At 42.6% G+C, this 27,213-nt stretch overlaps 1 protein-coding gene across 1 annotated transcript; it reads left to right on the top strand.

Annotated features, from left to right (window-relative positions):
- Window positions 1-26,290, top strand: ITM2B (integral membrane protein 2B). The gene is made up of 7 exons (XM_088521019.1): window positions 1-136; window positions 1,313-1,318; window positions 16,749-16,871; window positions 18,716-18,922; window positions 20,923-21,033; window positions 24,021-24,171; window positions 25,574-26,290. The coding sequence occupies exons 1-7, from the start codon at window positions 38-40 to the stop codon at window positions 25,660-25,662; spliced, it is 786 nt and encodes a 261-aa protein (XP_088377145.1). The 5' UTR covers window positions 1-37; the 3' UTR covers window positions 25,663-26,290.
- Window positions 26,291-27,213: the final 923 nt, after the last annotated feature.

The following is a 27,213-nucleotide window of genomic DNA, read 5'->3' as shown; positions in this document are numbered from 1 at the left end:
CTGCTGCAATCGCTGCCGCGCTGCGGGGGCCGCGGCCATGGTGAAGGTCTCGTTCAACTCGGCCTTGGCGCAGAAGGAGGCGGCCAAGAAGGAGGACGACAACAGCCAGGTGCTCATCCTGCCGCCGGACGCCAAGGTGAGCGCGGGGGGACGCTGCGGCCCCGCGGGCAGCGGCAGGAGCTGGAGGAAGGGGGCACCGGCGAGAGCGGGCAACTTAATTCGCTTTAAGCACAAGCAGACGGGGGCGGCGGAGAGCCGCGTGCCCGGCGCGGCTCCTGCGCCTAAAATGGCTGACGGGAGAAGCGGCTTTAAAGCTCCGTTTCTGCGGACTTCGGATTTTTTCTTGCCCTGCTGGGCACCGCCTGGACCGCCTCCAGCTCGGCTTTAAAGCGCTTCCTGCCCCACTCCCTCCTCCACGCTGGTCCCGCTGGGTCGGTGGCCCCGCAGGTGCCCCCCGGCGCGGCCCCGCGGCGGCCGTTGCCGCCGTTTGGACCGTTGCAGAAGTTGGGCTGTGCGCGGAGGAGACCGGGCGGCAGCGTTGAATCCCACCGCCCGCCCCGCCGGCGGCATGGACAAAATGGATATGTTCTATCAAAACTCTCAAAAATCTAGTCGTTTACATGTGCTTTAGGCGAGAATCGCTCTATTGATCCATTTTTTTTCTTTTTATTGTTATTTTTATTTTTACGGAGCCTATTTTCCGGGTGGGATTTGCATGAGCCTCTGCAAACTTTGTGCGGAAACTTGGTGTGTTTGGCTTAAGGGAAGGGACGGGAGCTGCCCCCCTCCCTTGGCTCCCCCCGGCCAGTCCCCAACAAAACAGCAGCCCAATTCCCAAATTATTTATTTACTTATTTTTTAAGTGAAAAACTGTATGGCAAGGTAACGGTTTGGATTTTTATATATATATATGTATATATGTAAAATACACACACACACACAAATATATATCATGTATGTTTTTCATATGTATATATGTATATTTTTCATACTCCCATAATCAAAATCATTTTTTAATTGGAGCTCCTCGTAGTTTTCCTAAGCCCTTTGGAAAGAGATTGAAAACTTGAAAAATGGCCAGCTGCAGAGAAACGCCTGCCTTGCTGTTTTCATTCTCTTCCCTCATCCTTCTGCCTGTTAGACCCCCTAAATACAGGGCTGGAGCTGCAAAAGAGATGTTGTTCTGAACCTTCGTGGTGAAATTCAGCAGATAAGTCATTCCTGGGCAGACTTTCTAGCATAAAATGTAGGTTCAAATCAACTGTAGGTTTTGCTGTTGGTTTTAATGGAGAGCAGGGGGTGTCATGTGCAGAATCCAGTGTTCAAAGCCAAAACTGATCAGAAGATATATTTTTAAACGACATTCCTTGGTCACAGCAAGTGGTTGAACTTAACCCTCTTACTGGACATACCGAATTTATAAAGCTGGAGCCAAAGCAGTTAAGTCCTGTGAGCAGTTAGCAGCGGGGTACCGCAGCAGAAGAGTCGGGCTCGTTGCTCAAATTCTCTGTGCTTGTGGCAGATCCGCTAGGCGATGGTCTGCCTTGTTGTTTGGGTGGCAGAGCTGTCCTTGGCTGCTGGGAGATCATCAGTTCCCCAAACCCACCCTGAGCTGTGGAGCTCCCTTCTGATCCTGGCTTTGGTGTTCGGTTTGATGCTGAGCAGTGTAAGCAGGACAAAGACAGCAAGTTCCTAAAAATAAAGGTGTTTTTTTTTCATGTTACCTTGGAACTCGTGTCTCCTCTGAGCAATGTTGTTTCCAGACAGGCTACCAAGCCGGGCTTGTTGTTCTTGCTGCTAACAAAGAAAATACAGCTGGCTAATTGCACGCCATGGAGAAAATCCTCCTGACCCTGTCCAGAGCCTGATGGAAGCAGCCTGTTTGATTATGATTTCCTTAATGCAGGGCTGCAAATTGTTTCAGTTGAAGAAACGATACAGGATCTGCCTTAACTTTGCCCAGGTCTTGTTACTACTTTGCCTACATTGTAATGAGAACTGCAAAGGCTTTAGTAAACGGGTCAAAAGGCTGTCTAGTTTCACAGTACCTACTTACAAGTTCTTTGGAACCTTGCACAGTTATCAGGGGATGAACATGCCTGAACAAGGCTTAAAACAGTCCCAAAATAGCATGCGAGGAGCGGATGCTCTGTACAGATGAAAATTCCAGCAGTAAATGAGTGTTCTTGAGGGACAGCAAGGCTTTGACATTCTCCTTGACACATTTCCATCCTTTGTTAGCAGAACTGCAGACCTGCATCTGCTGACATGCAAAACACTCGTAAATAAGGCTTTTTTTTTTTCCCTTGTGTGCATTTTGGAGCATAAATAAAAGCCTATTGGAGTATACCAGAGACATCTACAGCTTTGGTAGGTGAGGCTAAACAATGCTTAGCAATGCTGAAGCAGTTTTAGCAGTATTGCTGCAAATGATATTATGTGGCTGTGGAGGTATTTGGTTCTCTGGGTGCTGGGGAATTTATTCTCTGATAGCAGACAAAAGAATTGATGCCATTGCAAAACTTGATACCGTCAAGGTAAGTGCAAGGTAGGCAGCTTGAACTTGGTCTTCTCAGGTACAAGTATATTAAAGCCATTTCCCCTCTTTCCACAAGGCACTTCCACTGTATGTGCAGTTTTTCTGAGGAAAGGAAGAATAAATGACGTCTGACAACGTTGTTATTCGTATCACTTATTTCATCGCTGGAAGATGCTTAGCTTCAAGTTAGATTTGAAGGCAATATGAGATCATATTTAGAACAGTGAGTTCTGATAGACTGGAAAAAAAGTCACATTTCCTGTATAGCATATGAGATACTTGTTTTTCACTCTCCAGTAGAGAGTTGAGCTTCTGTAGGATAGCAAATAGACTTAGATCACAAGGGCAAATGTGATGCAGAAAGATGCACAAATTAACATTTTATTAAAATCGTTTTTTATGCAGAAAGTTCTGGGAGGCATTTTATTCTAAAGCAAAGGAAAAATTTAAGATTGGAAGAGGGTCAGCAGAATAACATTTTGTATATTGATTATCAAGAACTTGTAGAGATTTCAGAGAGAGAGAGAGCAGATAAACCAGATAGCAGTAATAAACCAGGTGATGATCATGAATAAAGCCCAAGACTCTGAAATGTCAAAGAAGTAAAGACTGATGGAATGAGATTTGGGGCTAATTCTTTCATAATCTCATTCTGCTGTTTTTTTTCCAGTGTGGCATCATGAAGACCACAGCTCTGTTTGCTGTTGCAGGATTACTCCCAAACGGGTAATTCTTCCTTGGGCTGGTTAGAGAGAGTTTGTAGCCAAAATGTGGTGATGAGGTGGCATAGAAATAACTCTGGCCTCTCCAAAATTTACCCAATAACCTCTGTTGCACGCAGAGTTGCACGCAGAGTAAAATTGTAACTGAGAAAGGGGGAAAGCAAGCGAGGAGGAGACTAGAAGATGTGAACAGCAGCTCAAAATCAGCCTTTGCAAAATGCACCCGTCTCTGTATTAGAATTTACTACTTAAAAAGAGTTTGAAGATCAAAAATGTTAATCCTCTCTCTGCATAAACCACCTATCATTTGCATTGTAAAAGGGTCGCTTTACTTAACAGTTGCTGTAGGCAACAGTTACCAGAATGCTGCTCACTTTAGGATGATGCTTCTATGCCATAATTTTTGGCCCAAACTCAGAATATTCTTAGTGACGGTTCCCAGGCTACATCTAATTTTCCGCTTTGCTCATCTTCAGTACAATAGAGTATTTTATGACCCAGTTTCCCAACAAACAAACAATGTGTGGTATTTTAACATTGCTCCTTACAATAGATCTTAGGAGTGCCAAAGATGGTGCTGGGCATAGTCAAAACCTTCAGATGTTTGGCAGGCGTATTCAGTAGCTGAAGTCCTCCTTAAAGCTCCTTAGGCCCTCAGCAACACTCGGGCAGCTGCTGTTTTCCACCAGGAGTAGGTAACATCCTGCTTTTTCCTAGGATGCTCAACTCTGCATGTCTTTACTGGATATCAGCTTTGTGGGTGGAAGCTGTAGATTCACGTTTACGTGCTGTAGCTGACCTTTGGATGGCGTTATCTATAGAGAGATTTTAATGTGCAAGCATAAACATTAAGAATTTTAAACCCAGCATCTTTCTGCAGTTATTCTCTATTGTTCCTATGTTCATTCCTTATTATTTCCGCATTTATTTCTTGTTGCTCCTCACTGTGAAATTAATCTTTTTTTTTTCCTGCTTAGCTTAATCTTTTTAAGTATACACAAATAGGTGTTTTTAATGCAGAATAATGAGAGGACCCACCTGGGAAATGCTGTTGAGCAACTAATGAGCTCCTTTTTCCCATCTAGAAAAGCCCATAGATTTTGCATAATTGATTATATATGTTTCTGAAATACAGGTTTTAGCTTTGTAGTTGCTATTCTACACTAGTAAATAGTAGTAAATTTGCTTATTGTTTTGCTGTCAGGAAAATTGGGTTTTCTACTTAATATGTTACATGCCTGTAGCTGCAGGGGGAAACTGTAGTTATACGTGGTAGCTAGTTTTGTTCTTTAGCTAGTGGGGCTTATTTCTTTTACAGCCTCAATTCTACCAGTTGAAGTTTTCCATAGGTATTTCACCACTCCCTAATAGGGAAAGAGCAGCCTGTGGGACTTTGTTTTCTATTTTCCATGGTGCCACTAGGTGGTTAAATGAGCCAGTTCCTATTTGTTGGAGCAAATGGTTTAAGGCATGGTTACTCAAAAGAAAGCCAAAGGCAAAAAATTCAGTAAACTGAATTCTTTCCCCCCTTCACCTCCCTTGTTTTGGAGGTTTTCTAAGGAAGATTCCCAGAACCAAGCCTACCAGTTACAGGAGTGAGAGCCTCCTGGCTTTTGTTACTGATTTCAAGGGTATGTGTAAGCATTAAAAAGTGAAGGAAGTTGACTTTACATCAACAAAATTGGTGTCAGGGATTGCTCCTCTCACAATAGAGAGAGCCTGCCACTACGGGAGCTGATGTTATCCCTTGCATCTTCCTTGCATGGTGCTCTGTGTGCTGCTGGTTAAGTAGTACAGCTTCTTGAAAACAAGATCGCTGTAATTTTGAGGTGGTTGTCCCCTAACACTGCTCCGTAGACATGATGGTTGGTGGTTGAGTAGATGATGGTGGTTGAGAGAATGATATTCAAAAAGCAATTAAGACCTTTAAGAGTTTGAGCTCCTGAAGCTCTCCTGAAAACCGTTTTTTTTTTTTTTTTTTTCCCCTATGGCAGTAGAAATGAATTTATGCGACAGCAAATTTCTGTCAACAGTCTGTATCTCACTTCCTTTTTTGTGTCTCCTCATTTCCTAACCTGAATAACAAACACAAAGTGTTGGTCTAGAAGTGCAGCCGTTTCCCCTGTTCTTCAGGAGAATTATATTTAATATTTTAAACAGGATGTCTTCTGCCAGACCTTCGTGATGACTCCTTGGTCAATTGTTTGAGTCATCTATGTTTTTGACTGTTCAAATGAGAGTTGATGTCCATAAATACCATGATAACTTACATGAATGCAGTATAGAGATGAGCGTGCACACAAGCAGAATTTTATTCTACAGTTTTAAATAATTTATGTTTTCAAATGAACAAATATATACTTGGTTGATATCCTCCCACCCCAAAAGCTTATTTAGATTTTTTTTATCTTCTCTAGGATTGTCGTGTTCTAATGTCCATAATTAGATGAATCTTTGCACAATGCAGTATCTAGAAAAACACTCTCCTGCACTATAATATGCTGTTATGGTTGATGCCATAAACAATTTCCTTCTGTTTACTCACATCCTCAGATACCACCTGTGTAGTTTTCTCTTTCTGATGAGCTCCAAGAAGCTAGCTTAGTTGCAAAGCAGAGCAGTATAAAGTACCATTTTAAAGTAGGGACTGTTGGAACCAAAATCTCCATTCAGTGGGAATTGCTGAAATTTAGAAATTTTTGAAGCTTTGGATCAAGATGAAAAGCTTTCGTATAAAAACAAACATTCCAAAAAATGTTCTTTGAATGATGTTTTCAAAGGAAATGTCCAGATGGCTTAGACTTCTTTCCATTATAATGAATGTTTAATGCAGCATATGAATATCTGTTATATTTCAAAATTAAACTGTTATAGAAATATCAATATATGTATTTTTCTGTTACAGGTTTTCATGAAAATGTTCACAATTGTAAATATAGTCTAACAGTCTTTTTTATAATCTACTTTTTTGAATATTATTATTATTAGGCTGGTTAGTAGTGATTTGGGGAAGGGTTAAGAGAATGGAAGCATACTCGCTTTTACCCCAGGAATGGTTTTGGTTAACCCCTCTGAAGTAGCGTTTTGAATTATTTGTCAACATTATATCCTTCCTAATCAGTAGCCACAAGCTACAGATACCTGCACACAAGAAATATAAATGTCTTTGACTCTCAGGAAGTATCTTCTAGAACAAATCTCGCATTATTCAGTTCTAATCATTTAAAATGTTCTTTATTCTGTGCTTCTGAAGACATTATCGTGTATTTCAAATGTAAGGAGTGCAGCTGGAAGGGTAATGATGTGTAGGTTCCTTCTCCCCATTTATGCCATGCCTGACAAAGGTTAGCACTATCTGTTTTCATCTCCTGGTCCATATGAATAAAACAACATTCATTTTCTTACTATTTATGTGATGCTTTTTATCCTCAGTGGAAATTACTTTGCATCTACAGATGAAAAGCATGCTAATTCATAAAACTGGGATATCTGTCCCAATTTTACAGATGTGGTAAACCAAAGGAAAGAGAGAATTAATAAGACCGAGCTCTGCATTAAAATAAAAAATGTTTTTGCAGCAGACATTATGTGGCCTATGATTCAATGGGCATAAAAAGACTCCACCTCCTTTCCAAATGATATATGGTGCTGTGACAAGCAAGCGTCCTTTGTACAACAGCCTTTCAAAATTTATCATGAAAAAAGCAGGCAGAGTAATATTAGCCTAACTGTTATGATTAAGGTCATGGGAAAAATTAAATTGACATTTTGTTTGCCCTTTCCAAATAGTTTATATTATCTGTGTATGTGTATAAATGAAAAATACGTATGTATTTTAAGAGGAGACTTCCCTGAGTGTAAATCCTTGTCTAATTTGTGGCGCTCTCCCTCCTGAGGTACTCAGCACTTCAGCAGCTCCTGCTCTTGCTGGGGCAGGATGGTGGCAGCTGAAGGAGATGCTGGTGGGATGGCTGTGGGAAAGGGCTGTCGCGGGGATCGTGACTGGGAGGGGACAGTGAGCTCTGGAGTGGCCCATGCGCTGATTCAGTCCCATGGCTCCTGACTCTCTGGGGGCTGCTGCATCACGAAGTCTGTGTTTTTTTTTCCTGTCTTCCAAGATGCCGTCTACGCAGGAAGCCCCTGCGCTTGGCTCCGTGTCTGCGCAGGCAGTGGTCTCTGCAGGGGGAGGTTGGACGCGACTCGCGCGGGCTGCGCGGCCAGGGGAGGCTCAGCCCTGCCGGCATCTCCCTCGCAGGGTGTTGAGCACTGCCAAGCTCGCCCTGCTGGAAGCCCTGCCGGAGCAGGGAGCCGAGGGCCGGAGCGCCTGCTCCGCTTCCAGCTCTGCATAGGCTCATCGCGCTGAAGCCCTTTAGACTGGTACAGTAGCTTCTTTTAGGAAGAGAGACTAATTAAATGTGAGCTTTCCAAGGTCAGACCTTCTGTGTTGATACTTTTAAGTGCTATAATTAAATGCTGTTCTGTGTTTGCTCGTAAAACACTTCCTGCTCAGTGAGACAGCAGCTTGCCGTTGAGATGTCGTACACGTTAGTCCAATGATACATTTATTAGTAAGACAGGTTCGTTTGAGGGCAGCAGTGCCATTCAGAGGCACCTTCTTGATAGGCTAGAGGAGTGGGCTGAACAAAACCTTGGTTTCGGCGAGGCTGAGAGCGCAGCGTCCTGTGCCTGGCACAGTGTAAGCCCGGCATCAGTACAAGCTGGGCGCTGCCCGGCGGGGAGGCAGCTCTGCTGAGAAAGCCCTGGGGACGGGGTGGGTAGCGGGTTGGGCATGAGGTTCCCATTCGTGTGTGCCTTGGCAGCGATGAAGGCCAAGGGCCTTCCACAACATGAGACATCAACGGAGTGGAGGGATTTCCGCAGGGCCACCAGGGTGGTGGGCATTGGAGCCTTTGCCTGGTGAGGAAGGGCTGAGGGAGCTGAACTTGTTCAGTCTGGAGAAAGGATGGTGTCAGGGCAACCTAATGGTAGTTTCCCAGCAGGAAAATAAGAATGGTTGTAAATGGAAACCCCAGGATCATGCAGAATCACAGACTGGTTGAGGTTGGAAGGGACCTCTAGAGATCATCTAGTCCAAACCCCCTGCTCCAGCAGGGACACCCAGAGCACGTGGCACAGGGTGGCATCCAGGTGGGTTTTGAAGATCTCCAGAGAAGGAGATTCTACAGCTTCCCTGGGCAGCCTGTTCCAGGGCTCTGTCATCTTCCAGTAAGATATAAGGGGGAAAAATCACTCAGAGGAGAATTAAACATTGAGCAGATTATGCAGATAAGCTGTGGAGCCCCAAACCTTGGAGGGGACCTGACTGGACAAGGCTGAGCAGCCTGGTCTGAGGCCAGCGTTCACCCTGCTTGGGGGCAGGAGGTTGCACTAGAGACCTCCTGTCGTCTCTTCTAACCTGTGTGATTGTATGATTATAGGTTATCTTTTATTTAAGACAAACTCAGACACAATGTTTGCAACTTGCTTGAGAGAATTTACCATCTGCAGCTGAACTGGGAATAGAGTTATTAAATTCCGAGGCGCAGTGGTGCATATGTGCATGCTAATGAGATCTCTTGGGTGAAAGAGCCATCGCCGTTTGGGGAACAAGTCTTTGGAGAGAAATCTAGGTTAAATCCACACGGCTTTCCATCATACTAATGCCTGAGATTCAGGCAGCCAGGAAAAAAAAAAGCCGAGAAATATGCAGAGATAAAGAAGTGAGCGGAATGAGGAAGAGACAGCGACTGGAACAATCAAGGTCAAAACCACATTTCAGGATTGATCGGTTTTGAAAGTGAAATCGGTACCTTCTAAGTGCCCGTTCTAAAACACTGATGCTAATTCAGGATTGAAAATATTTCATTTGAAAAAACAGGCCTATTTAGCGTAGTTTTAAGTATGGTAAAACGCAAGCCAATTTCGAGTGGAATAATGGCTGTGGGTGGGAAAAGGGTTTATTTTGGCAGTGTATAAAAGTGAAGCATTTTTCAAAATCGGACAGTGTATAGAAAAGTCATGCTTGACATGGTGTGTGCAGCCTTTCATAAAGAGTGCAGTGTTTTTTGCTTCTAAAAGTGAAATTTCTTCTAAAGGATGTGTGCTGCAACTTCCTGTGTGGGGGTTTCTGGTTCGCCGTAACACGCGCCTGTCCGACACCACTGGCAAAACATCTACACGAGGTGTCTGTGCTTTGGTCCCCGCCTTGCAAACTGCTGCACCAGGACATGTCACTTTTCTTCCTGAAGTATTTTGTGAAAAAGGATGTGGAGTGCAGAGCAAGTGTTCATAGTTTTAATTTATGAGAATGCATAATTGGATTCTTAGGCATTTAGAGATTACACAAGAGCAGGCTTCTAGCACCTCTTCGCTGGCTAAGCACATGGAGCCTTTTCTTATCCAATATGATGTTAATTGCACAGCGCTGTGGATGTCAGTGGTGCAAGAGCCTCTGAATTCAGCATCGGACATTTAAAATGTCCCTCATTTTTGATGAGGGAAGAATCGTAACGCCTTAAACCAAAGGAAATACAGGATGTGCAGAGCTTTGATACCTCTCTAGCACAAACCTAGCACTTCTGAAACTATTCTTTTTAAGATGAAGTTGTTAGCAGGCATATTCCTTAATCCTCTTGCTATATGAGTACTATGTAGAAACTCTCTGTGAATATAGAGTTTTGGTATGGCAAAAGCCATAGCACTTCTGTAGCCATCACCCACCTCATCCTTCCAGGAGATCCTGTAGCACAGTGAGGCCCTAAACAATTTATCTTGTAGAACAGTAACCAGGGGAGGAAGGGGCAAGGAGGGATGCCCAGCATGTGGCAAGAAAGTGGAAAACCCTCTGCTTTGGCAGGGAAAGAAGCAGGGGGAGCACAGACATGCGGTAGGAAGGAGATCATGGGAGGACTGGTTTTGGTGGCGTGAGAAAGGAACTGGACAGAGACAGAAGGAAGAATTTGGGGGAACACCTGCTGTGTGCTTCATTTTACAACTGCTGTGGACAGCCTGGGATGAGGATACAGGCAAAAGCCATAGATAGAAACTACCTAAATAAGTCATTTGCCTTGTCTAAAAGCCGGAACTTTGGAGATGTTTAAGTAAGTGGGATTTTTTGGTTTGTTTGCCTTTTTTTTTTTTTTTTTCTTTTTCATTTTCTAGTCTATATAAGACCAAAGCTAACAATAAAGTGGACCCCTTTTAATAATACCGCTCCTAAATTTAATTAAATCAGCAGAGCAAATAGTTACAGGCTTCCTGAGCATCTCCTGCTGAATCTCTTTAAGTGTCCTCTTTAATTGCTGGCTGTTCCCAGGTGCTGTAATCTCCTTCTAAGAAGTTCAAGGGAATGGTTGTGTAAATTGGGATTACTCACAGCAGTTAAGGGTTGCAGGATTACTCCAAGACATGGAGGTTTTTATTGTCCCTTTGTCATGTAGCTGGGGGTGAACTGCTGATTCAGATACTTTACATTCTCTTGCAGTCATAATTTTGCTTTACTTCCTGCAGAGAAATCAAACTCTTTATGTTCCACCATGTTTTTCTCTAGTTTTACTTCCTGCTTTCATTTTCTTGTGTTTTTGCTCTGTCTTCACGATCACCTTCCCAGGTACATCCAATTCCTTCTCGTCTACCAGCAATGATCTCCTAATCATTCCCTCCCTTTCCAATGTGATCTCCGGCTGGCTGTTACATTGCTGTTTTGTTCCATGATGGCTGTGATGTGGTGAACTGTGAAATGATTAATTTGCCAGACACCTCCTTTTTTTTTGGTAAAATACCACCCAAATGTTTTGTATGGTAGTATGCAACCCTTATCAAAAAGTCCTCTGTTTCGGGAAGCCTCCTGGAATGTGCTAATATACTACTATATTTCCCCTTCTCCCCCTGCCCCCAAATGTATCTATGATGTATGTATTGTACAGAAAATGCCATACAGAATATTAGAAATAGAAGAAAGGCCAATAGTAATAACTACCTAATAGTTAGTTCTACCTAATTAATTTACTTGGTTATCCAAACTGTGTTGCTGCAGCAAGCAGTGCCAAAATTATGGTCTGGTTTCCATGCCTGTCCTTGGGCAGACAGCCGTGGGCCAGCTGGACAAGTCCCTGTCCATCTCGAGAGAGAAGAGGAACGGGCCATGCTGCCACAAAAGGGCTGCAGTGTTCAGATACCAAGTGCACAAGAACAACCAGAGCATGTTCTGAGGCTCTGGCATCTCAGAATAGGAGGACTGCGTCACTCCTTGTGACAAGTAAGTGCCCCCTGGAGCATATATTGCACAGGGAGTCTGTTTTTCCAAGTTAAAGGATCGTTGTGCTGAAAATTTGCTTAATTTTGTAAGGAAGGATAAAGTTGCTGCTCGAAAGGCAGATCAGTATGTTGGCCTTCCAGACTAGCAGCGTCTGCCAGCTGAGTGAGGAGTCTTGCAAAAACCTGCCTTAATTTCCCATCTGCAGTGTGTGATAAGTAGAGCCCGCCTCGGAGCCGTCTTCAGGCAGGAATGCCATGGGGGGAAAGCAGAGCGCCTTCTGGACTGCCTTTTAGATCGACTCAATTCTGAGAGGTTTTGGTGATGTCAGAACAGGTGAGCTTGTTCAACAGAGCCGAGTCCGTACAGCCACTGGTCACTTTTATTTCAGCGCTTCAGCTTCCCTCAATACCAAACACTTTCAGGGGCTGCTGTCCGACATTCATTTCTACTTTGTCAGCCCGCGTGAGCTAACTGGGATACCAGGGGCTCTGAAGAAAACGATTCTGAGCGGCTTCCAACCATTTCTGCCCACACAGATTTTAAACCCCTGTATATATAGATTGGATGTTATTCTCAGATGAATAATTGTGGGCTATTTGTGTATTATGTTGTAGACATACCTATATAGAACTATATAGTAATACTCTACATCCAGTTTCTCTGCGGATCAAAGACAATGTGGCACTTCTGAAAGTGATTTTATTTTTCCCTACAAAGTTATTTTTAATTTTACTCTACCTATTTTTAAAGTTAGGCCATTATCTTCTGCATAGGTGCCCAGTAATCATAAAAATATCCTAGACCCCACACAGTACATCCAAACTCATCCATGGCATCTAGTTTAGATGAATTCATATCTAATTGAATCACACGTAATCTTTTAATCATATAATTTGATCCGCCATTAATTTAGGCAAAGAAAGAATATCTGATAATCTCCTTCCTCTCCCACTTTTTAATATGAACTGAGCATATGCCTTGTGAATTTTTAGACTACTTTTATAATTTTGAAGCAATGTATTTCACTATGTACAAAAAATCATAAGGGGAAAAACTGCGTAATTACCAAATCTAATTATACACATTTGTGTCTTAGTGTTAGAATTTGTTCTCAGAATTTTATGATGTTACCCCAAACATGAATTTGGTCCCTCTCAAGTTCAGTACTTAGTAGCCATTCTTAACTGCTAATGTTTGCATGTTTAGTGGTTAACACTTATTTTCCCCCAGTCCAGACCAGTTAAAGCGAACTGTTGTCAGTGGATGTTCTTGGGAGGTTCACTCTAGCTGTAATTAAGAAGCGCTTTGACAAATAATTTCTGATATCATATGTCCAACTTCAACGTGTTTTGCAGTCCCAGTAACAAGCCTGGCTGCTGCTTTGCGTTGCCTGCTGTGGCCACCCGATGAAGGAATCTCTGCTGAAAACTACAGTCATCTTGAAGCTTCTTTGTGGCAAGAGGACAGACTTAGGAGAACCTTGCCAAAAGCTTTTAAGTCTTGAATGAGGGATGGTTTTATACATCTCACTTTCTGTCTGCAAGAAAATTGTTCCTCCAGAGCCTAAAGTATTCAGGTTGTAACATTCTGAGCTGTTTATTTCACCATGGGATTTAATATACAAGTTAAGGAAAGCAGGGCAGAGAGATACTTCTGTGTTATATCTCATCCACGGGAAATAGGCTAATCAACGTTTTTCCAGTTTTCCAGTTAGCACAATGGGCTCATCAAGGAGAACAAGCCAGTGTCAGGCTTGTGTCCAGTTCCTCCTGTGACGTTTGCATCCAAGAGGATCAGCTCTGTGGCCTCACCCTAAAGTCAAGGATTCAGCGTGGAGCTGGAGCTACATGGGACAGGGCTGAAGCAGGAGAGGGGAAGCAAAAGGACTGGAACAGCACTGCCCAATTATTGCTGCTCATAAAGGATAGGAAAGAAGCGTACTTTTAGAGGTCAATCTTTGCCTCCACTACACAATACTTTCTGCTGTCAGATAATCCCCAGCAGTGGAAAGCTGACGGAGAGAAAAATTAGCAAGCGAGGCCGTAACCTTGTGCCGTGCTCGGGCTTCAGAAGCGCGTGGCACTGCCTTGGCACACGGTGCGGCCCTGCTGGCGGGAGAGCCACTAATTCAGCACCCTCCCTATTAGCGGGGATCTGCTTCCAGCTAATGGTTTTCCTTTCAGACCAGGCATCACCTGGAAGGAGGGTGGACATCAATCACACTTCCTTGTCTTGTAGTGCAGAGGGTCAGATTTATATAGTGAGGGACAGATCATTCTTTTGGGTCAGTCGAGCCCAAACTAAGCTGTCATGGCAACAATACAAAAGCTTAGCCAGCTTAGCCACAGGACAGCTGCTAATGTGAGTATAATTTAGCTTCAATAGATTACTTACAAAAATTTAAGGTGGTAGTGACTGCTTGGTGATGTACTTAATTTTCAAAATGAGAAGAGGAAATCAATTCTGTGTTCTTCTTAAGCAACGTAAAATGTTTTCACTGTTACCTAATGCTTGTGGTTCCTCTCTCTTGAGATGCTGCTCTTGAGATACTGGGTGTCTTGAGAATCTGTGTGCTGCCCTCAGCAGCCTGGGAGCAAACCACCCTAAGAGGCAGCTGCACAAATACAGAATATCTTAATTTGCTGCAGTTAGGGGTGCCTTCCCAAATAGTAAACATGAACTCGAGCTGCTTGTGAAACATTAAAGAGTCATATGCAACCTATGAGTGATATCCTAAAATGCATAGTTTGCATTTGTCATCTAGTATGCTAAAGTATCTGGAGTACAATACTGATAAACTTGTCCTTCAGGTTCCCCCTAACATGGCAGAGGTGTGAAAGTTACTTTTCCATTTCTGATTATTTCTGTGGCCTGTGCAAAGGTAATTTGATAGTTACTCCCCATACCCAGGTAGGTGTTTGTGCTGTATATTCCTGCTCCAGAGCCTCCCACCTAAGTATTTTGTGCTGTACTTGCATTGATTCAGAAATCAATGGAAGAGGCAATTATTTCACAAATGGATAATTCTGGCTGGGAAGAAATAGAAGCAGCATTGGGACAGAACAAAGATATTCTTTATGTTCTTTGCTAGGGAATATTTTGGCCTGGTATCCCAAAGCCACTTTTCCACACATTTTTTCTCACACAAACTTGTAACCAGTTAAATGACAAGTATTTTTGAAGGTTTCAATTAGATGTCCTTTATGCTTTGAAATATCTAGGGAAATAGTTACCTAGTAGTACAGGGGCAACATAAAAATAATAAAAAAAATCCTTATTTTACCTGGTTTAGATTTATAATTGAGGTGATTTTATAAAGAATCCACAGCGAATCTTAACCTGACCTGAAAGTTAATTAGATTACCATGGGTATTAGGTTCTATTCTCAGTCTTTACAAACAGCCAGGTTAAAAACCACAGAGCTAGTAATTCTTTATTCCGAATTCCTTAAATAATTAGCTATGTGAAAACTTCTTAACGCCGTCGCCAGTTCTTTTTCATTCTGTTCTGTCAGTCCATGGCCACCATTCTCAAGCCACTCTGACTTTGTCATGCAATGAACCACAGAAATGCTGGTGGGAAAGAATCTCTGGAGTTCATCTGGTTCAGCCTCCCTCCAGAATTGGGATGGCCGCCAAAAAAAGATCAGCCGTGGCTTTGTCTAGTTGAGTCTTGTGAAATCTCCACCTTCGGAGCTTTTTCAGTCTGATTTACCACAGTACTTTGCAAGGTAATGTCAAGTATAATCCGCGAATTGCTTGGAGAGTTGGACTCAAAAGATTTCTGAATCGGATATTGGCATCTGTTGCCTGGCAGAGAAGAGGCGCTGCTGCCTCTCGTGTGCAGAAGGTAATTGCACGGTGCTGCAAACGTGGCTTTCACCTCACCCAATTTTAGCTAGGATGAATTGGATGCCTGGTTGGTTAAGGGAGGAATCTTCCCCTGTAATCAGGGAAAATAAATAAGCAAACAGGGAAAAGAAAGAAGTGCTTTCAAAGACTACTTCCAAAGTCAGAGCAAGCTGGGATGAGTCATTTGGTGTCTGTAGGAAGGGCCTTATTTCCATGTGGTGTCCGCCCTTCGCAGATGGCGCGGCCAAATGAGAGGAATCCCCCCAATTGGGCCAGGGCAGTCTGGGGGCTACGCCCGAAACTTTGTTTAAGCAGGAGATCACCTTAATCAGCAAATGCTGCAAACTGCACCACCAGGCATCTTCTTGCCTCTTGTTCTTCTCTTTCCTGGGTTTAGAGGGGTTGTTTGTTTGGGTTTATTTCTGTGGTTGGTTGGATTTTTCTTGCTTGGTTATCTTTCATCATGCTATTGTTTCTTTGATTGGAAAGGGATAATGAATTGCTCTGTATTCCTTTGAATTCTGATTTTTTTCCAGGAATATCATGGTTTTGAAGAGGATGAGTCAGTGAATGTCAGGGCAGTATCATGCTGCTGCTATTTTTTTTTTATGTGAGTTATGCAAACTCCAGGGGGGGGGAAGAGCACTGTGATGTGGCTGATGGAGGAAAAATTTTGCAAGCGGCCGTCTTATTACTTAGGGTGCCTGTGGGGATTGCCTGGTCCAGCACGCTAGTGCCCCAAAGGCAAAACATCCTGTCCTTCCTTTAGCATAACACCCGCAGCAGAGAGATTCAGGCATGGCCAATGCTGTCTTCAGGCTCAGAATTACCTTTCTTTTATTTTTTGGTCTCCTCAGTCCCACTCTTACTTAACCACCTCTGTTAGCAAAACAGTCTTTCTTCCTGATGGAACAACATAGGGTATATATTTCGTCCTCGTCATTACCTCTGATCTTTCGTGTGTTCTTCAAGTTCCCTTAAGCTGTGTATATGTATATCAAGCTAAAAAAGAGTCTGACTTTCCTGCCTCAGCTTCCTGTGTGTGCTAGTGCTTCATGGGGATTGCAGACAGCAGAGTATCCGTTCTCAGCCCCCTGTGAAACGCCTCACTGAGCTTCCATATATCTTCCTCTCCCTTAAGGTTTCAATCTGCTGCTTTAGCCCATGGCGATGGCATAACAAAAAAGTTACTGTAGCGCAGGTTATCCTGAACCTCGACTTAAATAGATCACCTTGAGTTTTACAAAAAGAAAAAAAACAAACCCACAACATTTTCATGTACAGGCACCGTTGGTGCTTGCTGGGCCTGTGCTATCCACTATCTGTCTGATGTGTCCTGGGAACACCGTGTTGAAGGTCTCTCTCTGCTGCATCCGTAGGATGATGCTGTGCCCGTGGGGCAGAGGAGGGCTTGGTGCTGGTGCATGTGCTTCGGGCTGGCCTTCATGCTGGCTGGTGTGATCCTCGGTGGTGCCTACCTGTACAAATATTTTGCCTTCCAGGTAAGTCAAATGCGTTTTGTTATGCGAGGGGTGTATTCTTCTCCCTCATGTCTCCTGTTTAGAATACAGAAAGGAGAGCAGCAGACTAAACTAAGTAGCTTTTATACTCCCATTTTTATCTTTCTAAAACATCAGCAAAGTGTTTGGCCTATTACCTGTCAGCAGAAGACAGCAGAAATGAAGCTGGTAGATTAATAGCAGTAACACTTCTGAAAACATCCCCTTAGAGAGAAGGGACCACATTCAAATAGGACTTGGGTTTGGAAACCTCAGCAGTGTCCCACATTTTCATCCATTTTCCTGTTGCTGAGCTGTTGCTGAATACTGAAGGTGGCTTAACTCTTTGAAAGCCTTCTTATTTGCCCCCAAGTTTGCCAGATGCCCCCACACTGCTGCTGCATGGGGAAGGAGACTGCTTGTCAGAGCAGTGCAATGACTCCCTCCTTCCTAACTCCCACTGGGTTTAGAGGAACAGGCCCTGCAGGGGATTGTGGCCAAGCGCAGCCTACGTGGTTAAACATGCTCTGCCAAGCATAATCCACACGGACAAGATTAGACCTCTCGCAAGATGCCATTTGCTTTTTTTTTTTTTTTACGCCTTAAAAATGGCACGGCTGCAGGAGGAATCCTGGGAAGGTAGTAGTGCCAGGGAAGTAGAGCGTTTACCTGGAAGGAGGAAGTTTGGAGTCAGATGTTCTCTTCCTCTTGTCACTGGGTGCATGTGCTTGCTGGGCTCTCGCCCGCGCAGCACGAGCGGCGCTGTCCCTCACGCAGGAGCTGCAGCTGGATTGCAGGATCTGCAAGGTCAGAGCGAGGGAGCACAAGCAAAACGTGAGTCTAGCTCCCTGGCTGGAGCACGTTGGGTGAGGCAAAAATTCCAGGTCTCTTCTCTACAAGAGAGAATTTTTCCCCTTCATTTTAGTAGCTGCTCATGTAGAAGGCAAACATGTAACGGGAGCAGCTCTAATTGGACTTGCACTTCATAGTCTCTTTAGTTATCAAATTAACCTAATTTACAGAAGAGCAGGAGTGTTGCAAACAGCGGTTAAACAGCGCAGCACATTTTGATGGATTAACAAGCCCAGAGCAGCTGCAGGTCTGCTCTGTTACTAGCACGTGTTTCACACTTAGCTTCGGCTCCCCCTTTCACATGGCAGCTAGCTGCAATTCACAGCACCATTTAACTTTAACTGGCAGGGCTTGTATGAGCGAGAGCTGGGTTCAAGGAAACGTTCAATAATGGAGCTGTCATTGCACTGAAGGCATGTAGCCAGTGAGAAATTCTGAATTGATGCCATATGCATATGCACAGCAATAAGGTATAGTTTCTAAAACTATATGGCCTTGTAGCCATATTCCGGGATCATGGAATAATTGACGATGGAGGGAATCTGCAAGTTGTCTGGTTCAACCCCCGCTCCAAGCAGGACTAGGGTCAAAGTCAGATTCATTTTTTAAAGGCATTTTGGATGATCAGTTTCAGTGTCTTAAATTGTAATTATTGACCGTAGTTAAATTGCAGTTTAATAATAATGCACACACACATTGGAAACTTTTTAATTTGTAAAAAGAATATAATGTGTGCCAGGCAGTGGGTGCAGAACAGAAGACTAGACTTTAAAAACCTCTTTACCTTGAATTCAAGGGAATAATTCCCACCGGCTTCAGAAGAATCAAGTTTTTTACCCGTGTTCCTGTTGCTGTAGATAGCAGCTGTCACTTGGTTTAGTTTGTATGTGAATCAAATTAAAGGGAAAACATTGCATCTAGTGTGGCAAATTTTTCTTCCCCAGGAAGGTTTGATAAGGCTTCTGATGTTTTTGTTGCTGGGTTATTACTTTCAGCAGGGTGGTGTATACTTCTGCGGAATAAAATACATCGAAGATGGCTTAAATTTACCCGAGTCCGGTGCGGAGGCTCAGAGTGCTCGCTACCACACAATTGAGCAGAATATCCAGATACTGGAGGAGGAAGACGTCGAGTTTATCAGTGTGCCAGTCCCCGAATTTGCTGATAGTGATCCTGCCGATATCGTCCACGACTTCCACCGGGTAAGGAATATCTCTGGGGGAGCTGGAAGCATTTAAAATTGGTCTTCCTGATAAATGTGCTCTTTAGTTATTTTGGTGGGGGAAAGCGAAGGGTGGGGAAGGCCCTCGACTGGTTTGGCAGCAGAAACATTTTGATCATCAGCAAGCTGGAAGCAATTATTAACCTGGCGTACAAAGTACAGCGTTTACAGTCACCGTGATGTACTGCGTAAACCGTCCCATGCAGATAAAATTCTGTTTTTAAAATGGGAAAAAATCTTGGAGATGTTTCATTTCCCCAGTGTAAGAAAGTGGGGAGAAAATCTTACCGTGTTAAGGGCACCAAGCCAGAACTTGACCCACGACTGTGGTGACAGGGAGAGTTGGGAAAGGGTTTTTATGTCTTCCACCTCAGCTTCTGCCTCTGAAGTCGCTATCCCTGTTCATGTCCTGTCCTAGAGTAGCTCATAAGCCCAGAGTGGCTGGAGAAAGCAAACGGAACAAGCAGCTGACTGGATACTTTTGGGAAAGAAGTCGTTTCCTGTGTGTCTTAAGCAGCCTGGCAGGAGCTGTGTTTTCCTCTTGCATCACCAGCTACTGTGTCTCTTAATGGACCCAAATCAGGGCATTGAAGCTGTTTCTACCTTTTCTGCAGAAACAAGTTAGGTTAAAGTCTTGACAGTAATTCTTGGTAAGGCTGTTGATGGGCCTATAGCACTTGATAGTAATGATAAGAACTGTAAAACGACTCTAAGCCTTTTTTTTTCTGCATCAGCCTGCTGAAAACTGACAGAGAGGAAATATTCTGTAGCTGTTTTTTGGAAGTGACATTACTGTGAATATTTGAAGACTGCCTGCTCAACTGCTTTTTTTAAGCCAGGCTGCAGAGGGAAGGAAAAAAAAAAGAATAGGGAAAGTGTCCTATTTTTTTTTTTAATGCAAACTTTTAAGTTTTCCAGGCAAAAAGAGCTCTATCTATCAAATATTCATAACCAGATTTGGAGAAGAAACAGTGCTTGCTTAAGCTATGTCATTTAAAAATAATCTTGCATATATTCAGGAAGCTTCTGCTTAAGAGTTAGAGCAAAGTCTCTAAGTTGAGAAAACGAGAAAAATGAAAGAGCATAGCAGAAGCAAATAGAAAAATACTGTATTATTGTAGAAACCTCACTTTCTGAATTTAATGAGTCAAAATTAACAAAGTCACTCTAATGGTTTGCTCTTGAGGTCAGTGCACAAACACTTGCCATAGGCACAGCACTTACTCCTCCATCAGTTGCACTGATGATTGCTCTCCTGGTAGTATTTTGACTTTTGGGCTCTTGGGTATTTTACATATGTCCTCAGCCTTAGAGCTTACAGCAGCCTGAGATAATGTTGTCTTTAGCAAGAATGGATACAACAAAACACAGCTCAAAGGGTGGAGCAGTAGCTTTCATCAGTATAATTTTCAGGCCTTTTATACCTCTTTTTTTTTTTTAATATCTCTCTTTTTTAATTCAAATGATGACAGCTATTACCATTCGGGTAACACCAAGATAAATATTCATAGCTGAATTGTCAATAACATTTCAACTCAGTAGTATTTTGGGGAAAAAAAGGGATTTTTCTTTGTATTATTTATAACATACAGTATTTTTATCCTGTGTTTTACCTTTTTTTTTTTTTAGCAGCCTTTTCCCTTTACAATATATTAAAAAAAAAACATAAAAAGCAAAGCTTTTGCCCTGATATCTCAAAATGCATGAAATAACAATAAATTATATACCTTTGTAGTTCCATTACTGTAGTGCATTTGAACCACTTATCACCTGCTGTCTTGGACAAATCATGGTTGCAGATTTAAAGTCTCATCCAGATTGCCTTTTGCTTCTGTATTTACCTATCCTCAAATTGTAACTTGTTGGGCAAAAGTTGTATTGACCAAAACAATAACTTGAAGAAAAACATGAGGCAATAACAAGGTCTTTATGTGAATTTTCTAATGTTCTTGTTATTTTGGTTAAATATTTCCTCTGCAGAGACTCACTGCCTATCTTGACCTTAGCCTGGATAAGTGCTATGTGATTCCTCTGAACACCTCAGTTGTTATGCCACCAAAAAATTTCTTGGAATTGCTCATCAACATCAAGGTATGGTTAAATCGTAAGTGATTTGTTCTTAAGACAGAAGGTTTTTTTTTTTTTTTTTTTTTTTCTCCCTTTTTCTGTGCCAGAACTCCAGTGTTCACACTTGACAAATGCGTTAGAAAGTTAACTGATCATTGCAGATCTTTGCAAGGGGAAAAATGCGGTAACTTTCTTGGTTAATTAACTACAAATGTGAAGGAATTATTACTTCAGAGGAAGACAAGCAAATTGGATTTCATTCTCTGATGCTACAAACTTGGTTAACAACATTAATTATGTACATGTGGTATGTGGAGACTCCTAGTCTTGGAGAGGAGTCTGACTTAGTGCTGCACTTTTTTTAAATTTAAAATCCACTAGGACTATAGTTTTCATAAAACATGTATGCAGTAGATTAAAACTGGTGAGCCAAGAGACTTAAAGTAGATATGTTGGGAAAGAACTTAATTGGGGCATTGTTTAAAGCATAAATCCATAGAGTTGGTCCCATACTTTGAAATTATCCAGTGGTTCACATGGGACCTGCTGAATGTGCTCAGTGAAATCAGATGCTGCACGACGTGCGATGGAGTGACAAGTCCCTGAGGCCTCCAGGACCCTTAAGATGACTCGTACTATTTCTGGGGAGATCTCATAGGTGTGATCAAGGTTTGTACATTATGATTAGTTAAGCCCTACTCAAACGAGGTGCTTTTTAATGTAGTCAGATTCCCGGTTCTGCATTGTGGGTAACGAGCACCATCCCTTCAGAAAAGGCTCTATATGCTTAAAAACAAGGATCCTGTTTCAGACTAGGCCACGCCGCTGCTGGAAATGCTGCACGTGAGTTTCCAGCGTAAGGAGGCAGCAGCTCCTAATTGCTTCCCAGCAGGGTTCGATAGCTGAAGAGCAAGAGCGCTGCTTGGCCCGTGCTGCTGGCTGCTCTTCTCCTCGTAGCGTAGCCGTGACGGGGTGAAACGCAACGGAGGTGGCCAAGGTAGATAATCTAATGTGGTCCCTTGCTAATTTAATACAAATTATACTTACTTTTTTTTTTCTTTCTCTTCCACATACATATGTTTGTTTGTAATGCAGAAACAAGCGATATTTGCACTGTTTGGAGCCTTCTGGTTTCTTTGTAAAACAGTGAAATACTTGGGGAGAGGGGAGGAGTTGATAATGGCATCTAGGGTCAGTGTGTGTATATTTTGCTGACTTTTAAAAAATATTTAAAATACTTGTAGTTTTAGAATTAATAATGAGATCTTTAGGTTTGTCTCTTTCAGACAAGTGCTAAATCTGTTCATATCCTAGTTTGTCACTTGTACTAAATCAAATATGCCTGGTTTACATGTAAGAGGATAACCAGGCATCATGCATTTAGTAGAAAATCTGTGCAAAAACAAACCATTTTGATCACTGTCCCCAACAGTGAGTGCCCTAATTTTATGAGACATCTGTTTAATTCCCATTGTACTAACAAAATGCTGGGAGCACTTGATGTCTCAGAATATCAGTTTAAATGTTTTGTAACTGAAATCTGTAAAACTGTTCTTTGGATCCACAAACTGGATAAAACCCTGCATGTTGTCCTGCAGTCACGTTGGCTGTAGAAGACAAAACATTAAAATGTTCAGCTCGTTAAAATGAGCTCTGATGGAGGGAATTTTATAGGATGGCGGTGCTTGAATGTGCAGGCAGGAAAAGGCTAAAATGCAGATACATTTCTCCGTCGATCTTGTTATGGAGCCACCCGGGCGGTTTTACCCGCATGCGGCGCAGGAGGCACCTGAGAGGCGGTATCTATGGGGAGCTGCTCCTCCAGGGGCTGTGCAGAGGGAACGGTGGCCCCGTAACCTGTATGCCCCCGCATGGCCTGGCCTCCGCGGGGACCCATGGCGGGAGCGCTCAGCGCCGCGGCCTGCGCGGCCTCCGTGGGGACCCATGGCGGGAGCGCTCAGCGCCGCGGCCTGCGCGGCCTCCGCGGGGACCCGCGCCGGGAGCGCCCGGCACCGCGGCCTGCGCAGCCACTGCGGCCTGTGCGGCCTCTGCTCCGCGGCCCCCTTGGGGCGCTGCCCTCCGCGCCCAGCGCCTCGATTAAGATACCGAGCTCGTCATAACCAAACCCTTCACTGAGGAATGACCGGCATCATTCGGGAGGGGGTAATCTTCCAAGTTCCTGCGCGAGGAAGATATTTGCCCTGGGCTTTCCTCATGGCAAAGAAATGCTTCCAAATTTAAAGTGAATGTTATACAATCCCTTCTGTTGTGTTTTATGGTCTTCTTTTTTAAAGAAAACAAACTAAAAGGAATAGTGTTTAATCAGCTTCTTCCAAATATGTTGTTTGGACTGAAAAGACAGTCTTATTTTGTAATGGAAATTTCAGACTGATTATCGACTATAGAAAGAATAGTTATCTTTGGCCATAGAGGCTAGATTTGTTTTCACAATAACCACATTTCAAAATATATTCCTGGAAAGCAAACACTAGCTTCTTAAGTGTCATCATTAAGAATGTCCCTATAAAGATTCTTCCAAAACCCCTTAAACTGCAGTGGGAATATACTGTAATTGGGATGTATCAGCAAGAATAATGTTATTATAGAATGGGCTTCTGCAACTCTTATTTGGGAAAAGTTCTCAGTTGTCAATAGTCCAACAGACCTCAATAAGTGTAGATTTTGCATGCAAGCTGCAGGATTTGATCCACGATAATCTGTGTTTTCCCGGAAGAAAACATCTCTGTGCTACAGGCTGATGTTACTGCAATAGCAGCGTGGTAGATGCACGCATCAGTTATGTGACCTTTTTTTTAATACATTCCTCTGCAGTGCAGTACAGTAATGTTTGCACGTTTGTAATAAAACTCTGTAGGTAAAGTATATTTGAAAGAACTGAAAGAAAATGTTTGCTGTTGAGTGGCAGCCAAGTCAAATGCAAAGTGTTCTTTGTGTACGTTAAGATAGGAAGCGATGGCTTTTGACGGAGCTGTTGTATTTTTATTCTGCAGGCTGGAACATATTTGCCTCAGTCCTATCTGATTCATGAACAAATGATTGTTACTGATCGCATTGAAAATGTGGATCAGCTGGGATTCTTTATCTACCGCCTCTGCCGCGGCAAGGAAACCTATAAACTACAGCGCAAAGAAGCCATGAAAGGTAAATGTTACGCAGTGCAAACTCCAGAGTTTGTGGAAAGTTCAGTGCTGCTTGAATTCAATAAACAGGCTTGAGTGCTGCTTGAATTCAATAAATAGGCTTGATTGTATTGAAAGGAATGACTTTTATTAAAGCAAGGGTTGCTTATTGCAGGAACTGGCTCTGTGGGCTCAAGTATGTCTGTTATTTTCCATGTAGGTATGGAAATGGGTCTTTTTTACTGTGCGCGAGTGCTCAAAGCCCCACTGAGCTAGGAGCTGTTGATAAAATTGATGTGTATGCATGGAAATGTGTTCTGTCATTCAAGTTTTCAGTCATGCTTTTCTTCCATTTTGTTTCCTGACACTCTCCTAAAAAAAAAAAAAAAAAAAATTAAACATATGAGAAGCTATTTTTCTATGGGGTGGGGTGGGGGGGGAAAAGGGGGAAGAAGACCAAAAGACTATCTTGGAAGAATAACCTGATAGTACAAATGCAGAATAACGCTGAATTGCAGGCTTTTCTTGTCACCAGAGTTGTTTATAATGAGTCTAGGCCTTCAGATTGCATCAGTGAAATATGTTTTAGGTGCTGTCTTCACAGGGAAGTTGTAGTGTTTGGTACTCGTTCATATAAAATGTTTGAAAAATCATTTGGAAAAGCCTTGACAAGTGAAAATATTACATGTTACCTTGATACTTAATTTTCACTCTTTTGTCTGTCAACTCTTTCCCGCCTTCCCTTTCTACTCCAAAGTAGAGATACACAAGTGTACACTCAAGCACTGTAATCACATTGTTGAACCTGCTTGCTTGGGAAACAGGAAAGTTATTTCATAAAATAATTTAAAATGTTAAAAAAAAGGTTTTAATTGTAGAATCCATTTCGAAAGTCACTATGTTGATGTGCTAAATGATGAGCACAGAGGTAGTAATGAACATTACTTTGACTAAAATGTTAAATTCAGTCTTTCTTCAATTCCTTGATGCTGCTGTCGAAATAGCTAACACTAGTAAAAAAGAGACTTTTCTGCTCTGTTTTTAGCAGCTTGTTTTTTGCTCTTGTGCCCTCCCACAAGTACTTTTACAGCCCTGCAGTGAGGGAAATGGGCAGCTGGGATAAGAATAACAACCAGGGAGGTGTTGGCAGGTCGGTTTTAGCAAAATCAGCACTGCAGATGGGTTCACAACACCTCTTCTGGGATGGGACCATTGCTCGACTGTTTCCCCTGCCCTTCCCAGTATGAGGGCACTTTGTGTGTGTGTGTGTGTGTGTGTGTGTGTGTACACCCTCCCTTAGGGAGAGAATTGAGGACAGGTAGTTCTGATTTCTGGTGATACAGTAAATGTAACATTATAATGTCTCTAATATACATCACTTCATTTTCTGTTTGCTCTCCTTTATTCTGCTCTGCTGCAAACAGGAATTCAGAAGCGTGAAGCTATCAACTGCCGAAAGATTCGACACTTTGAGAACAGGTTTGCTATGGAAACTCTCATCTGTGAACAGTAATGAGGAATATTACTGTTACAGGAGACTAAAACCCTACAGTATGACCCGACCCTTTGTATTGTGTGCAGTGATTATTTTTTTAAATCTTCTTTTATGTAAGTAGTGGACAGGGCTTTATTGCTGAACACCTTTCATACTTTTCATCTCATGATACATGTAAAATCAGTATGTTTTAGTTTTTCCTTATTTTCAGGTGTGGTGTTCTTATATTTGAATAGCAGTTGTATAAAGACTTAGTTGCTAGTGCATTTCATGTGATGAATCTTAAGGAATAGGTAAAGTCTTTGAAACATCCACCAGTTTTTAATTAAGTAAAATTGAAAAGAATTATTAATGTACAAATGGACTGCAAGAGCTACTTCTAACTGTATAATTACCTGCTATATAGTTTGTTACAGCATATAGGCAAACTTGTATTTGACTCTCCCTAACAAAGTGCAATTTGTTTCATTTTTAAAACATTGTCATATTTACCTTTCTAGATTGATTTCTGACTCGATGTTTTAAAATGGCAAGTGGTTGCTGTAACAATCTTTTAGAAAATTAAGAAGTAACTTATGTTACTAACTTGTATATAATCCATGTATGTGCAATGGAAAATAAATCTTATAAACCCGTTTGTCTAAAAGTCTTGTATTTACTCTCACCATTATTACTTTTTTTCTTTTTAGAGTTGGAGGAGAAGGAACTGTAAAGCTAAATTTATGTTAAAATGTATGCTTTTTGCCCCCGTTCTAATTTTTAAAAGGAGATGATACAATGAATGATAGTTGAGGAATGAAATATAAACAGAAGCTGCATGTTTTCTCTGTTTTTCTAAGTTAAAAGCAACACTGTGCGGCTTGCTTAAATTCTGGGTTGATATTTTCATAATGCATACACCCACTGTGAAGATCCAAAGCTGGCTTTCATGGCAGGAAGCTGACATTCCCTTATTTTATTAAAAAGTTATTAATGCCTGACATACCTGTCATGAGCATTTGTAAAATGACATATATCATTGAGGACTACAGGGCCTAGACTGTATGAACTGTCTCGGGTGACCCAGTTGAGAGCCAGGAGGGTTGTCTGATCGTTACACAAATATGTTAAGCTCTTGAAGTGTGTGTTTCTAAGCTAAAGAGCACACTCCTGACTAAAGCAGACAATTTGTAACTACTCCATCCTATACAAATGTCTTGGGAAAGGAGAGCCTTAAATTACGGGGTTTGTACATATTCATAGAAATTGCTGAGGTTGGATGGGATCTCTGGAGATTGTCTAGTCCAACATGCCTGCTCAAGGCAGGATTGGCTGGGGGCCATGATTGCCAAGAATGGAGTATCCACAACCTCCCTGGGCAACCCCTGCCCCTGCTCAACCAACCTCACAGTAAAAAGGCCCATTGGCTGAATTGCAAGTTGAATACTCCCTGCTCTTGCAGGCCTTCCTCATATGGCAGAGGTTCAGGCCCCTTCCCTGGACTCGTAGCCTCACCCGTGCTGGGAAGCAGCAGGCTCATCTCCTGGCAAGGCTCTTTCTGCTGCAGCCTCGGAGGCCATCAGCCTTGTC

Source organism: Tinamus guttatus, unplaced genomic scaffold, assembly GCF_059628265.1.
Source record: "Tinamus guttatus ecotype Peru unplaced genomic scaffold, ASM5962826v1 Tinamus_guttatus_pri_ptg000112l, whole genome shotgun sequence".
Taxonomy (NCBI): domain Eukaryota; kingdom Metazoa; phylum Chordata; class Aves; order Tinamiformes; family Tinamidae; genus Tinamus; species Tinamus guttatus.
This window is presented reverse-complemented; position numbering and strand designations above follow the sequence as displayed.